The 14,711-nt window shown below is 38.1% G+C and overlaps 2 protein-coding genes across 2 annotated transcripts; one reads left to right on the forward strand and one right to left on the reverse strand.

Annotated features, from left to right (window-relative positions):
* The first annotated feature begins 3,800 nt into the window (after window positions 1-3,800).
* LOC126605953 (uncharacterized) lies at window positions 3,801-6,967 on the forward strand. The gene is made up of 4 exons (XM_050273407.1): window positions 3,801-4,135; window positions 4,221-4,780; window positions 5,379-5,465; window positions 6,584-6,967. Exons 1-4 carry the CDS (start codon window positions 3,893-3,895, stop codon window positions 6,855-6,857), a joined length of 1,164 nt encoding a protein of 387 aa, XP_050129364.1. The 5' UTR covers window positions 3,801-3,892; the 3' UTR covers window positions 6,858-6,967.
* Window positions 6,968-7,697: 730 nt separating this feature from the next.
* On the reverse strand, window positions 7,698-14,333 carry LOC126601540 (probable beta-D-xylosidase 7). The gene is made up of 6 exons (XM_050268258.1): window positions 13,825-14,333; window positions 13,328-13,639; window positions 12,098-12,267; window positions 11,026-11,123; window positions 8,553-9,317; window positions 7,698-8,443 (listed from the first exon to the last, which is right to left on the reverse strand). Exons 1-6 carry the CDS (start codon window positions 14,248-14,250, stop codon window positions 7,851-7,853), a joined length of 2,364 nt encoding a protein of 787 aa, XP_050124215.1. The 5' UTR covers window positions 14,251-14,333; the 3' UTR covers window positions 7,698-7,850.
* Between the last annotated feature and the right edge of the window lie 378 nt (window positions 14,334-14,711).

The following is a 14,711-nucleotide window of genomic DNA, read 5'->3' on the forward strand; positions in this document are numbered from 1 at the left end:
TTTAATTAATTATAGAAAATAAGAAATTGTGGGCAAAAATCTAAATTTGGAGAAAAATTACTGAGAAAAAGACTACTATAGCCTTACATTCCATGATGGCATTTGTTGAGAGTGGTTGGATATTCATCTATATTTGTAATGACCAAAACTTCTGTATATGTTCATTGAAATCTTAATGTAGGCTAGAACAAGTATTATCAAAGCTGTTGTTAGATGAGCCATGTAAATGCATGTTGACTTTCAACAGAAAAAAAAATTGATCGTTTTGCTTTTTAGGTTACAAATTTTTATTGATTTCAATTGAATTCAAAGTTGGTGGGTGATTTCTTTATTATTGATATATTGGTGTTAATGACATGTTAACATAGACCTATAATGAGAATTTAGAGAATATATTGAGAAGGAGGTGGAGTGTCACGTTTTCTCTCTCTTTTGCACGGACCTCCTATCGTGATCCAAGATTGAATTCATATTTCGAGCTCTATCATCCCAGTCGGTAATGACATCGGCTATATCGAAGCATTTTGCCAGGGTGGCACAGTCATACTTATATTATTCAGCTTCTAGGAGAGAAGCAAGTGAATGTAGAGGCCTTGCTTCAAAACCATCGTAGCAAGCTTGTCATCTAGTCCCTCACTTCAACTGGTTTCGCGCGAAAACGCTTCAAGTAATTTTTGAGACTTTCACTCTTTAATTGAGAATCCATGTTAAATATGGCCTCGTGGCACTTGCGACATCACAATAAATGGAGAATGTATTTGCAATGATGCCGGCAATTTCGAAGTTGTCAATTGAGTGGGTTGGCAACTCCAAGAATCACCTCATAGCGTTTCCTTCTAAAGTGGATGGGAACATCTTGCACATCCAAGCGTTGTTGTTGCTATATAGGGCTATAATGTTTTGATATAGCATGATGTGATAATCTAGATTGGAGTCCCCAAGGAAGTAGTTAAACCTGGGTTGAGTGAACTTCTCAAGAGGAAGTGCAAGTTTGATGGTTAAAGAAAGAAGGCTTCTAGCCTTGGTGACAACCTCACTAGAGAGGCAATTTTAAGCGTCTCTCAGAGCATCCCTAAGTTTACGGTCATTCAAGGCTCTTCAGATGACTTTGGATCGTCAAAGTAAAGATGCCTAGGCTTCATATGGGAAGGCTTTTGCAGTGTCCAAGGAATTGAAGTTGCGCTAAACTCAGATTCCGTTTGTAGTGTGTGACTAATAGTCCGACCATCATGTTCTTCCAAATGCGAGTTCGAATCAACAATGTTTTCTAGGGACAAAACCAGGCATTGTCATAATTGGATGTCCTTTCATAGTGATGGGATTTAGATTTCCAAATCGTAAGATTTGGACTTGGGTTTGCATAGTAGATTCGCGAGCATTTTTTGGGGCTTTCATATGTCTTTCAAAATCGACGAAGTTCAAAAGGTTCTTAGTTTGAAAAGCCTTCAAAATTTTCTGGTATTCATTGACAAAAGCACTTATCTTCAACAGGGTTTCCCATATCTGATCCATGGTAGGGGGAGCTCTGTTAACAGGAGCGCCATTGTTTCCTGCAACGACAAAGAAATCTGGGAGTTGATTGCTTCCACCCTGAGTGTTGGTGTCAGGATTCACAGAGATATCATCCGCACACATAGTGTGATAGAGTGATTTGGTCGTTAAAATATAAGTTCACTCTCAATTAAAACATCAATTGTTGGAACCAAAATCACGCATCGTTGTGGATGGGCCACCTGTAAAAAAAGAAAGCAATCGTGGTTAACCTTAGGTTCAAGCAGTGGACAAGAGAATAAGCAAAGTATGCACTATGCGAGAATTGCGTTACCAGATATTTGCCCTATATGAAGGTATTTATACTAGTCAAGAGAGAGTTCTTTTAGGATAATGAATTTGTATTTTTGTTTTGTTTTTTACAAACGATATTATCTACGCTAAGGGAAAGGGGGTGGGCTTAGCCTCATAGTGGGCTAGCAATAATGTGGTTCAAATTCAACTTTGACAATAATCGAACATAAGATCTCTCACTTATAAGTGAAGATGAATACCATTAAACCGTATTACTAAGTGGCAACAAATCCGTATTAAACATAGAGAATCTAAGAGGATATCTAGAGATAGATATTGCTTTCTCTTAGAAATGCGATTACTTGCAGTGCACATCAATCCCTAGATTGTAGAAATTTCCAAGGATGTAGGAAACTCGTTTGATCCCCAATCAGATCAAGTTTTCATGTCTTGTGGAAACAAGAATGTTGAATCTCAATGCAATTAGGAAACTTCACCTACCTTTACGAAGTACAATAAGATGTGTTGGCATGTCTGGTTTGTTTAAGCAGTTCAATCAAATTGGAGTTGTTGAGTCCATGACCAAACTTCTAAGGTATATATGTTCCGATTCACCTTATTCCGACCTTAGAATATGATTCAACAACCGCCACTACTCTGCCATCGTCGTTGTTGCAACCACCCTACTATATCTATTTTTGTCATTATATACAATTAGAACACTTTTACATCATAATTTACTTAACGCTTCTACACTACTTTTCATAATCGCAATATTTTTAAAATATAGTTTACCAAACATTCAACTGCTTTATTTTAATAACTCATTACCCCTTTCGTCTTGCTTCAGAAATAAGAAGTTTACCTCCCAGTGTCTCTCTCCTATGATATATTTGTAGAGATTACTTGAACCCTCCTTACTTTGGAGTGCTTGTATTTAGTCTAAATCTTTGTACTTGGCACTTGTTTATCAATGGAATATTTAAGGGTGCGTTTGTTGTACCGGACTATCTCGGACTGGACTAGCTTTAAGGACTAACCTAGATTGGCTTATACTAGATTAAGCTAGACTAACTAAGTGAAACGTTTGGTGCAGTGTCAGATAAAAAGCTGGATAATAACAAATTCTAATATTATATTATTTAATTCATATTTATTAATATTTTATATTATTTAATACATATTTAGTAATATTTTATTACTACTACTGTCTGATTTAAACCTCCCATCTCTATTCCCAATTCTTTTCTGCTAATCCCCCCTTTTCTTCCTTATTTTCTCCGTCCCTCTCCCTCTGTTTCTTCCAAATTTTTATTCGTCCATCTCCTTCTTCATTTCCATCTTTTTCGTTGTATTTCTCTCCGTTCATCTTCCTCTTTTCTTCCTAATTTTTGTTTTGGGACACAATTGGCGAATCAGAACCCAAATCAGAGTCTAAGTCATTTGGGTATCCATGGGTCTACTTCTCCGGCGTCAATGACGAAGGTCTGTGATCAGGGAGTTTGGACTAGGTGCAGTGTGATTAGAGCGATTGCTATGCATTTCAGACGCACAACAGTTTTTGTAAAAAAAAAAATTTGGCTTTTTTGTTTATAATTTTGGATTTTGATCTGGTTTTGAAAGTGGAAATATTGTAGAATTTTTTGCCTATTTTGCTTCGAATTTTGCGGGATCTAGATTTGAAAATGGTAGATGGGAGGGGCGAAGTAGGGCATAGTTTATATATGGACGAAGCAGGTTCCGAATCTTGCGAAGGACAAGTAGATGGGAGGGGTGAAGAGAGGATGGACGAAGCAAGGAGGAGTTGGCTTAGCAGTCTGGCCGATTTCGAGGGGTCTCATTAAGACCCTTTAGTGAAGTGCTTAGTCCGTTTAGTCAGGACGAGTCTCATTAAAGTTTTTTTTCGGTTTGTATCACTGCCACTTAGTCTAGTTCAGTTTAGTAAATGCTAGTGAGTGCAAACAAACGCACCCTAATTGGCTTATTAAAAAAGGGCAATAGTCCAATCCAATGCTTGGCGTTTCTTGATTGACAAATTTATGCTTGCTGCCAAAGGCCCAAACCCCACAACCTCCAAACTCCCAAAAGCCCTCAACTTGCAGCAACAATGGCGGTTTCGTGGAAGCCATTGTTGCCGCTAATCGCAGTCTCATCTCTGCTCGTCTACGAAGAGTGGGTCTCAACCCCCTCCTGCAAAACCACACCCACCCCTAATATTCCCGAACCCATCCCGGAACACCACCCCGACGACCTCAAGGTCATGCTCGTCGCCGACCTCCTCCTCCTCGGCTCCGACTCCGGCTACTTCAACCACCTCTTCCGAGACTACTACCTCTCCAAGTTCTTCACGGTAATTCCAACAAACCCAATTCCCGATTTTGCCCCAACCCACCTCCTTTTTTACATCTGAATCCAATCAATTTGTATCCAAGCAGAAATCTTTCCACGCTCTGAAGCCCGATATGCTGCTGGTTTTGGGCGATATCTCGGCGCGGGGTCACAATTTGCCGAAAACCAAGTACGTTTCGGTGATCCACCAGTTCCACAGGGTACTGGGTCCGTTTCTGGGGCTGCCGCTCCACGTTGTTCTTGGAGACCGGGATATCGGAGAATGCGATGAGCTGAGTGCGGAGTCGGTGAGTTGGGTTTCGAGGAGGTTGCCGGGTCTGGACTCCGCCGGCTGCGGAGCTTTCGAAATCGGAAATGTGAGCTTTGTGTCGCTTAGTGCGGTGGCGTTGCTTTGTGGGAACAATGAGCTGAGGTTCAGTGTCGAGAAGGTGGTGGAGAGAGAAAGCATGGATTTTCAGATGGAGAGGGAGAGAGTGAATGAGGGAGGGGATGAAAACGACCGATTAGGAAAGAGGGTTTATGAGTTTGGGTGGAGAGAGAATGCTATGTCATCTGGGTCCGGTCCTGTGCTCTTGCTTCACTTCCCATTAAACCGGAATGTGAATGCCGCTAACAATGGTGGGAGTTCAAGCATATTGGATGGCAGGTGGGTGCAATCCATTTGTTTTTGTTTCGGTATCGGTTTATGAGAGTTTGATAGGAATTAGTAGAACTTGGGTTTACGTTTGATCTCATAGAAGTAGTAGTCGAATCTGTAGCTATCAATTTCTTGTTAAGCAATAGTCATTTTCGGTTTTCTGTTTATTGAATTTGAACACCTACGTGTAAAAGCTATCGTCATTTTAATCCCCATTTGTGTGTGTTGATAGTGATCGCCTTCGAATGAGAAATCTTGTTTTATTAACGATAGTTGATGCAAGTACACCTAGTTCAGCTGTGTTTTTTACATTCCATCTCATAGAAGTTCGTTGTTAGACAAGCAGTCTAGTGTAGTAGCTATGGTCTTTAATTTTAATCCCATTTCTGTACTATCTTATTGAGCATGATCACATTGGGATAAGAAAATGTTGTTTAACTAGAGATAGTGAATACAATTAGACTTTGATTGAATGGATTCGATTGATGTTACATACAGAAAAAAGAGTATTCATTGCCATGCTTGTGTCGTTTATTTTGTTTTGTTCTAGTTTTTAAAACGGATAGCAGTTTTACATAGTGCGTAATGTATATTCTTTTTACTCCAGGGGGGCTGTTGGTACAGGGCCATACAAGTTGTCGCACAAGCTACCGCTAAATGCGACTGAGTATATCTTTCAAGCTCTCAAACCAAGGTGAGTTCTTGTTCTTCCTTTGCTTTTTAATAATGCTGCCATGGCCTTTGTCTCACCCATTTATGTATATGTGTTTCATATGTAAAACAGAAGAGTGATACTTTCATCGGAAGAATTCATGTGATATTGCGATTCTTGATTATTAGAACCATGACTTTCCATTTACCACAGTCTCATATACTGACAACATGTGTGTTCTTGACTCCTCTGAATGCCATAATTTATATGCGTATTGTTGTATGTGTGTTTTCTGGGTGTTCTAATATCTCATATATCTTGGTTCAATATTATTAAGAATAACTCTTTTCTCTGGTTGATATAAGATTTTTTATTTTTTGCTTGTGATGAAGGAACAGTTATATTAAACAAGAAAGAACCAGAAACAAAACAGAACAGGAAGCAACACCAAAACACTAAAAAACTACTAACGAACTAGGAGATAGAAGCTTTCCAATCTAGCCATGTTAAGGAAAAAGAGATTCCTTTGAACTCCGGGGAAACAGAAACCCAAATGGGTGATGAAAAACAGAGGCCATCTCAAAGCTCCGCTAAACCAGTCCTCACGAAGAGAGTAACAGTCCCTAGGAATTTTATGGTCTTTTTTTGTGTGAAGAAAAATAGGGTTTTATTGTTAAAAGAGAAGTTTCCGTGCTGCTTCCTTGTTGGAACCTTTTATGATTTTCCACTGCTCTAGTGGTGGGGTATGGTACAATATTTTTGCTTTGATGTTAAGGGGATAAGTTCTCCAAACCTCAGGAGTCACCTTTTTATATTTTGTTTCTGACATTTGTTTCCTTCTTTCCCTAAAATATTCCTGGCGATGTGTCAATCAGAAGTTGCTTCACGATCCATTTGCATTTGAAATTACGGATTTAATATTTGCCTGATAGTCCTCAACTTGACGCTTATTCCTTTCCCTTCTAGATGTCTGCATATGTCAGACTTGTGAGTCACCCCAGCATGTTGGTGCTGTATCAATCCTACTGTAGACGTGTATGCCTAAAGTGTAAAAGTGAAATGGACATTTCCCGTAATGAAAGTTTAAAACAAAGCGTATCTCGAGTATCGAGCTTGCATCCTCAGCTGTAAGCTAATCATCGTTAATTCCTTGTTTGCAGGATTGTTTTCAGCGCTCACACCCAAGAATTCTATGATCACTTCCATCCAGATGGAACTCGCGAGGTGACTGTTCCGGCCATGACGTGGAATGCAAGGGACGATCCTGGATTTGTTGTTGCCATTTTCCGGGGGAACAAAGGAGCAGTAAGCGTCAGCTATTGCTCACTTGCGAGGGAATCTCACGTTCTTGTTGCCTATGCATCTCTTCTGATTCTTTTGTTACCAACGATAATTTTCTCAACACCTACTCCGAGATGTTTAAGACAAAGATGACCCGATGCGTGTACTAAAGTCTGTGTTGTGCATTAGTTATCGTAAAATTTTGTATGTACAATGCTGTATCGGTAAAGTCTATTGACCATATGTTGCCTTTTTTTTTGGTACCCTTGGCTCTCACCATCCTTTTTTTTAGCAGTAAGCCCCGCTAACCAAGCCTATAAAAGTGACAGAGTTCATAAGCCAGGCATTCGGCCCAATTCTGTAGAGCTAATAAAAATAAGCTAAATCAGGGTTCGTTTTTCAAATATGATGATAAACCATCTCCGAACTCATCATTATCTTCATCCGGCCCTCTTAGAGGTCCTCTTAGAGTGATTAATTATCAAGATGTCAAGATAACTTCAACAAAATCTTAGAGATAACTACCGAGGCTATAAATATCGCAATAATATACACGAAAATTATCTTAAAAATTCTTCAATCCAACGGTCTAGAACACATGAGTTGATGGCCGAAAAACGGTTCCAAACACAGGTGTGAATCTTGGACTCGGACAAAGTTGTTGACATGTTAGTGAAAGATTGGAGGAGTGCCAGGTCAGCTTAAGTTGATAGAAAAAGTGCCAAGTCAGCGTATTGTATACTGCTAATTCATTCAGTCAAATAATCAAAGTTTAAGCTCTCTTTCTCTGCTTCTTTCTTCATTTTCTTCTGCAATCTTTCTGCAGTTTTCTTAATATGGTATATTGTGATGCTTCCTACTTGCATTTTTTTACTTTGATATGTTCGTTGAAGTGTTGTTTCTTCGTTTTGTGGGATATTCAATCGGAATTTTAGATTTTGTCTTCAAGACGTCTCATTTGATGAATAAACTTAAACGAATCCATCACGAAAATTATAGACAAAATTATAAAAATCGATTTAATCGTTGCAATTTACAAACACATGACAACCACAAACAGCTCAAAGTTGGCTCTTCCGTATTTTAAGATTTGCATTCATAATTTCGTAGTGAATGAATACGGCGCTGAAAATCAACCTAAATGTATCACACTACGATGTCAAGAGGGTACTTTGCATCTCCTACGCCCAAGAAATAAGAACCTTCTCCAACCGCCATCAAACCTTCCTCATTTGCATGGCTCAAGTGCTCACAAGGGTTCAAATCAAATTCAATTTCAGCTCTTTCCCCAGCACTCAGTATCACACTTTTGAATCCAACCAATTGCTTCATTGGCCTTCCATTTTTGGGCTTTTTCTCACCCACAAAAAGCAGCACCGGATGCTTGCCCACCATCTCCCCGTGATTGTGAACCCTCACTCTGACCGATAACTTCTTTTTCTCGCAGAATTCTCCACCTAGGTCTTGGACTAACTGATACCGCCCAGAGTCCGATGACTTAGCCGTGGGACTAATTGATGATTCATTTAAGTAGAGCTTGTTTTGGGATGCTGCAGAGGAAAACTTATAAACATAGTTTGAGTAGCTGAGGCCATAACCAAAGTCAAAAACTTTTTTGCCTGTGTAGAATCTGTAAGTTCGACCAGGATAGCCTGTTTTGGGTTCACACCTCATTCTCATGTCTGTCATTGGCATTTTGACATAATCTTCCGTGTACCAAGCCATTGGCAATCTTCCACCTGCGTAGCACGCGTCAAACATTTTATCAGTAAGATCATCTCTACCTAACATGTTATGTTATCCGACTGTTAATCAAAGATTTGAATTGTCAATCAAACTGACTTTTACCTGGGTTGTGTTCACCAAAGATGATTTCAGCAAGGGCAATTCCACCAGCTTCACCTGGATATCCAGCCCACAAGATGCTTCCAATATTTTTGTTATGTTTAGCAAAAGAAATGTCAACTGGACCCCCACTAAGAATCACAAGAATAACAGGTTTCTTAGCAACTTTAGCCACACTGCTAATTAGCTCCTGCTGCTGCCCAGGCAATCCCAAGTGCAATCTATCAAGTTCCTCTCTCTCTTGACTTTGGTCCAATCCCACAATCAAAACCACATAATCTGCTTCTTTTGCTGTTCCAGCAGCTTCATCAAAAGCAGCTTGTGGACACTTAACCGAATCACAACCCGGGTGATAATTTATGTTCTTAGCATAGCCTTGAAGTGCTTCTAATGGGGTGATGGATTTGCATGGAGGACCATGGTAGTTTCCCAGAAGTGCTTCTAAAGCATTGGCATGGGGACCAATGACAGCAAGTGAAACGGCTTTTGCTTTTGGGAGTGGAAGAAGCCTGCCAGAGTTTTTCAAAAGCACTATTCCATCTTGAGCAGCTTCTAGGGCTAGAGCCTGGTGCAGTTGGGAGCACACTTGGTCAGGACCAATGGTGCCATAGGGTTGGTTGAGTGGATTGCCATCAAACAGGCCTAGCCTCATCCTCACTGAGAAGAGGTTGTGGAGTGCTCTGTCTATTTTTGACACTTCAAGCTTTTTCTGCTCCACTGCTGATTTTGTGTGATCCTTCAAGTAGGATCCACAGTTCACATCCATGCCTGCAACATTTGTATAAAATATATAATCATGTTAGAGCTAGCTTTTTGATGTTTCTTAATTAAACTTGGACTAATCAGAAACCAGTTCTTTCAAATCTGAATTTTTGTTTTAGATCTTTACCCAATTTTGTGTTCACTTCTTACTATAAAAAGGGGAAATGATACTAGAAATATCTCAAAATAGAACCCGTTTTCAACTGGTTCTATCTATACATATTTATTTTTTGGTTGAAAAAACGGTGCTAAAAGCAAGAGTCCAAACAAACTCACTCAATAATAAATCTAGATCGGCATAGCCCAAGTCGATCCTCACAAATAAAACAGACTGAACAAGGAGTATCAAAATAAAAATTACCTAAATCTAAATCAAGATTATTGATCGCTAAACTATCCGCCACAAAATTATTTTCTATGTAGACATGCCGAAGTTTGCATTGCCAAAATCTTGAAAGTAAATCCGGGCAGGCCAAAATAAGGGGACCTAAAGGATGATTATCTATCTATACCTATTTCACATGCTATTAGAGGCTATGTGTACCCAAAAGAGAATAAGTTCATTTTTGCAAGACTAATTAAAGTAGATAAGCATGCTAGAGGCTAGAGCTATAGTTTTTTGAAATATCTCAATCAAATTTGGACTAATTAGACTCCATAATTCAAGATTCCTTTTTTTCTTTTTCTGTTTAGTCCTTGGCTCTATACAATATACATTATATATCAAATCTAAATACCTATTAATATAATTCTCTTCGTCAACTAAAAGATGACGAAAAAATAATTTAATCTTCTATTACAAAATAAAATCATAAGTTGTAGTGTAATTCTCCTTTCTTTCACACGTCTCCCTAACTTTTCTCTTTTACATATATATACATACATATATATATATATAAAATAATTTTTAAAATTTTTATATTTACACACACAGTTTTTGGGCTTCATATAATATCGTAAAGCAAAACTAAGAAAGTGGCCACTCTAAGTTGTGATAATGGATTGGAGGGCGAGTTTCGTTTCTGTTGACTTTAGTAAAAAAAAATTGAAAATCCCAAAAGGTAGATTTAAGGTGATTGGGGCCCACATGAGTTCATAAATGGGCCATGACAACTAGGAGTGGATTTTTTTTTATATTTTATTCGAGCATTAAGTAAGTTAAGGAATTGGATCCTCTCCGAGGCAAATCATCGGGATTCTCCTGATCCAATAACATGGACCGTTAGATTTTAGATCAAAATCCAACAGCTACAAATAGGATATCCTTATAAAAGTTATAATAATTGTAACCGTTGGATCAAAATCCAACTGCCCGTGTTAGTGGGTTAGGAGGATCCCGAGGCTTTTGCCTCGAAGAGGATTCAATTCCGTAAGTTAAATGTTGATTAGTCATCGACGAAGTTCTCACAATATCATGCAAAGGCATAACATATTTTTACCAATGTGATAAAAGGCTACTAATTAAATGTTAGATTAGTCATTAACAGAATTTAAACTCACACTATCATATAAAGATATAATACATTTTCATCAATACGGTAAAATGTCACTTGCAGCCAGGAGGAGATTTTACAATTACCCAACAAAAAGCCAAAAAACAAAAGTGAGAAACATAGACACATGTCGTGTTACCCTAAACAAGATATAAGAAAAAAGAGGAAAAAAACAAAAAATGGATAATAAGATAGGAGATTGGTGCTATGGTGGTCCATACCTGCTTTAAGCACATCAACGACTGCATCCTCGGGCTTTTTAGCGTATCCTTGCACATCGTAGATGATGGAGACAGCATCGCAGTCCGATGTGATGTACCTGATCACTTCCCAATTTAGCTCAATATATCAATAAATAAATCCTTATTTTTCTTTAATTAGCATTTTCTCGATTCATTTATTAGATTAAGAACTCGAATCTTTGTAAACTTGGCAAGACAACGTTACTCTTTGTACCAAATTCTGATCTGGTAAATATTATGGTTGTGAAATTTTAGCTACTTGTCAACTAAAATCTTAGGGCTTATTTAGTATCTTATTTGAAAATTTTATCATTTCTCAAAACATTTCTTAAGAACATTTCTTGAAAACAATTTTCTTTAAGATTTAAAAAGATTATTGGTTTGCGATTTAAAAATTTTAAATCGTACGATTTCAACTAGAAAAAGAAATCTAAAAAGAGGGATCGCATGAGAGGGAGAAAGAGGAGAGAGGAGAAAAGAAAGTAAGAGATGATTGAAGGAAAAAGAAAGAAGGAAGAGGATCAAACGAGATAGAAATGAAGAGGAATGAGAGATAACCAAGAGAATGAAAATAACGGATTGGAGGAGAGACGAAAAAGGTAAAACAAAGAGGAAAGAGAGAGGAAAAAAGAGAGATAGATTTCGAGTGGGAGGGGAGAAGGGATATAAAAGAAATGAATGAGTTTAAATTTAAAAACTCTAAAAACTCACTTTTTATGTTTTTAGATAATAGACTATATTTTTGAGTTAGTCTTGAGTTCAGTTTTTTAAAATAGTCATACCAAACAAGTTTTTAAGGCCTAAAACTTGAAAATTGTTTTTGAATTTAAAAAGTTAGATTCAATTAGAGTACCAAATAGGCTTTTAATGACTAGCACATGATTTAATACACGTCGACAACTATAAACAACTGACTAAATCATACATGTCGACAACTATCTATGATTGGCTAATATATTTGACGGAAAAAGTAAAACAAAAGATGACAAAAAGATTAAAGTTTAAGGAAAAGGGTGAAGAAAAATGGAGTTTAGTGATAGTGAAGTAGTACCCATGAAAGTCCCATTGTCCTCTTGCAACCTTGGTGAGGAGATTGTGATCTGCACAACTTGGAACTCCATTGATGCGGTTATAGGCACACATTATGCCACTAGCTTGGCCTTCCTGCACGCATTTTTGGAACGGAGGCTGGTACGTGTCTGCTAGGTCTTGCTGTGTCACCTGCACAACACATCCAACAAATACATAGAGTTATACAAGTGTTAAAATCTAATATAAGTAAAATAAAAAAAATACACATTTACAAGTTAATTAGATATAATTTCGTTATTTTTTTTAATAAATCAAGTACTTAAAAAACACTAAGCACTAATAGGACGAGGAACTGGAGCCTGACGCCTAGGCAGCTAAGTAAATTTAAGTAAATTTATCATATATTGTATAAATAAGTGTTTATTTATACTTAAAATAAACACATATTGGTTATACATAAATTACAAAAATAAAACGAGATATATATTATAAAGTATTAGAACATAATGAAAATATGGAAATAAACATATAATAAGCGTTCATCTAAATATTTAACAAATCTCTTACATCTTATTGAAAAGTTAAAATGCAAAATGAAAATTATCTATTTTCTGTTTAAATGAGAGACAAGACCTAGACCGGCGCCGCCTAAACCGCCTAAGAACTAATCAGAACAACGGCTAACCACCTAGACCTAAGCGGAGGAGAACACCAAGATATTATGAACTGCCATCTCCGTTTTCAGGCCGACCACACGGCACGGGAACATGAGGAAAATTCATTGAAACGAATTATTTACCGACAAATTCAAAACCCCATAAAGATTTTATTTTTTTAATTTTTTTTATATTATCGGAACAAATATATAGGGACAAGGGCCCTCCCACTTTCGGCCCACTTTTGATGCATTTTCATGCTTTTCTATTTGTGTGATCGCTGTTAAATTACGTCAACATTTTATATTACTATTTATTTTTATCTTATTATCTCAATAAAAAAATAATATAAAATAGGAAGGTAAAGAAGGTGATCCAAAATAAGAGTGCAGACATTCATTTTCCAATATATAGATATATGGCACACCAATCAAGTAGAGGAATCTTGAATTTGGTCCAATAAAGTCACAGAAGGACTGAAAACCTAAAAGAAAAAATAAAAAACATTCCAAATACTTTTAGATAAAAAGAATAAATATTTTCGATAATTAATCGACCAATATATGAAAAAATAAATAAAGAGAAGAACTCACACAAGCGTCGAAGCCAAATCGAGTGATATTGTTCCAATTGTCCAAATCGTAAGCTGTGAAATGCTTGCAGCAAGCTGAAGCTTGAAGACGTCCACCGGCACCAAGCTTATGCTTCCCGCCATAGAAGGAATCACCTTGAACCCCTCTCACATACGACACGGCGTATCTCCCTGTGACCGTTGGATCTTCGCCAGGGGTCTCTTGCCCTCTCCCCCATCTCGGGTCCCTGAAGATGTTGATGTTTGGTGCCCAAAATGTCATCCCTGTTGCTTGTCCCGCATTGTACACCGCTCGAGCTTCAGTCCCAATCACCTAAAAATGAAGGGAAAAGAAGGGCATTTTTATTTATTTTCTAATGTTTTTGAACAAGAGCACAAAATTAGAACTTGGGTTTTGATCTGCATTAAAAAAAAACGTATTGGGTTGTAATTATTTCGGCCAAAAAAAGTAACTGATCGAAGCCGAGTTGGGCTTTTGACTCGGTGAATCGGACGCACCTGGCCAATGCGGTACCAGAGATGGTCGTTGAAAGAAGCGGCGGTGAGGATGACTTGAGGGAAGCTCGTGGCTTTGTGAATGGTGGGGTAAAGTTTAATGCCTTTGCCGACGTCGGCGACGCCGTGTAAAGCCTCGGACCACCACTCGTAACTCGGGATACCGAGTCGGGGAATCGGAGGGGCCGAGTTGACGAGTTGGGAGATTTTCTCGTCCAATGTGAGGCGGAAGATGAGGTCCTGGACTCGCTGGTTGATGGGGAGAGTGGTTTTGCAAAAAGGGTAGGAGCTGGTGGAGGGTTGGGACGAGTCACAGGAATATGGAGGCTGAGTTGACTCGGTAGGGTGGAGGAGGAGGAGGAGGAGGAGGGCGGTGGTGAAGAAGAAGATAAGGGCTGAGGGAGGAGGAGCGTGTGAATGGAGTTTCATTGTGAGTGGTTTGGTTAGATGCAGAAATGAATGCAGAAGGAACGAAAGAGAGGGAGAGTTTATAAGGGCAGCCGCTGGGCATGGACAAAGGGTCTCTCTTTCACTCGTGACTGAACCGACTCTTTTGGTTGAAAATACAGTGTTAATTTGAGATCGACCTCTAATTCAAATTTTAATTCATTGCTTAAAATGTTTGTTTTTGAGTGAGTTTTCATTTAATAAAACATCCATCACGAATTTATTTTCTGGAAAATCATCTTTGTTTTGTGGTTTAAACTAAATTAATTATTTTTAAAGTAACGAAAGATTAAATGACCATTGCATCCAAAAACCCCCTCCCTATCAAATTTTATTAATAAAAAGAAGAATAAAAATGTACAAGCAAGGGGACTTAAGCTAAAACCCACAAGCAAATAATCACCGCAAATAGTAAGAAAATAAGACAAATCACATATTTGAGG

Source organism: Malus sylvestris, chromosome 15 (genome assembly GCF_916048215.2).
Source record: "Malus sylvestris chromosome 15, drMalSylv7.2, whole genome shotgun sequence".
Classification (NCBI taxonomy): Eukaryota; Viridiplantae; Streptophyta; class Magnoliopsida; order Rosales; family Rosaceae; genus Malus; species Malus sylvestris.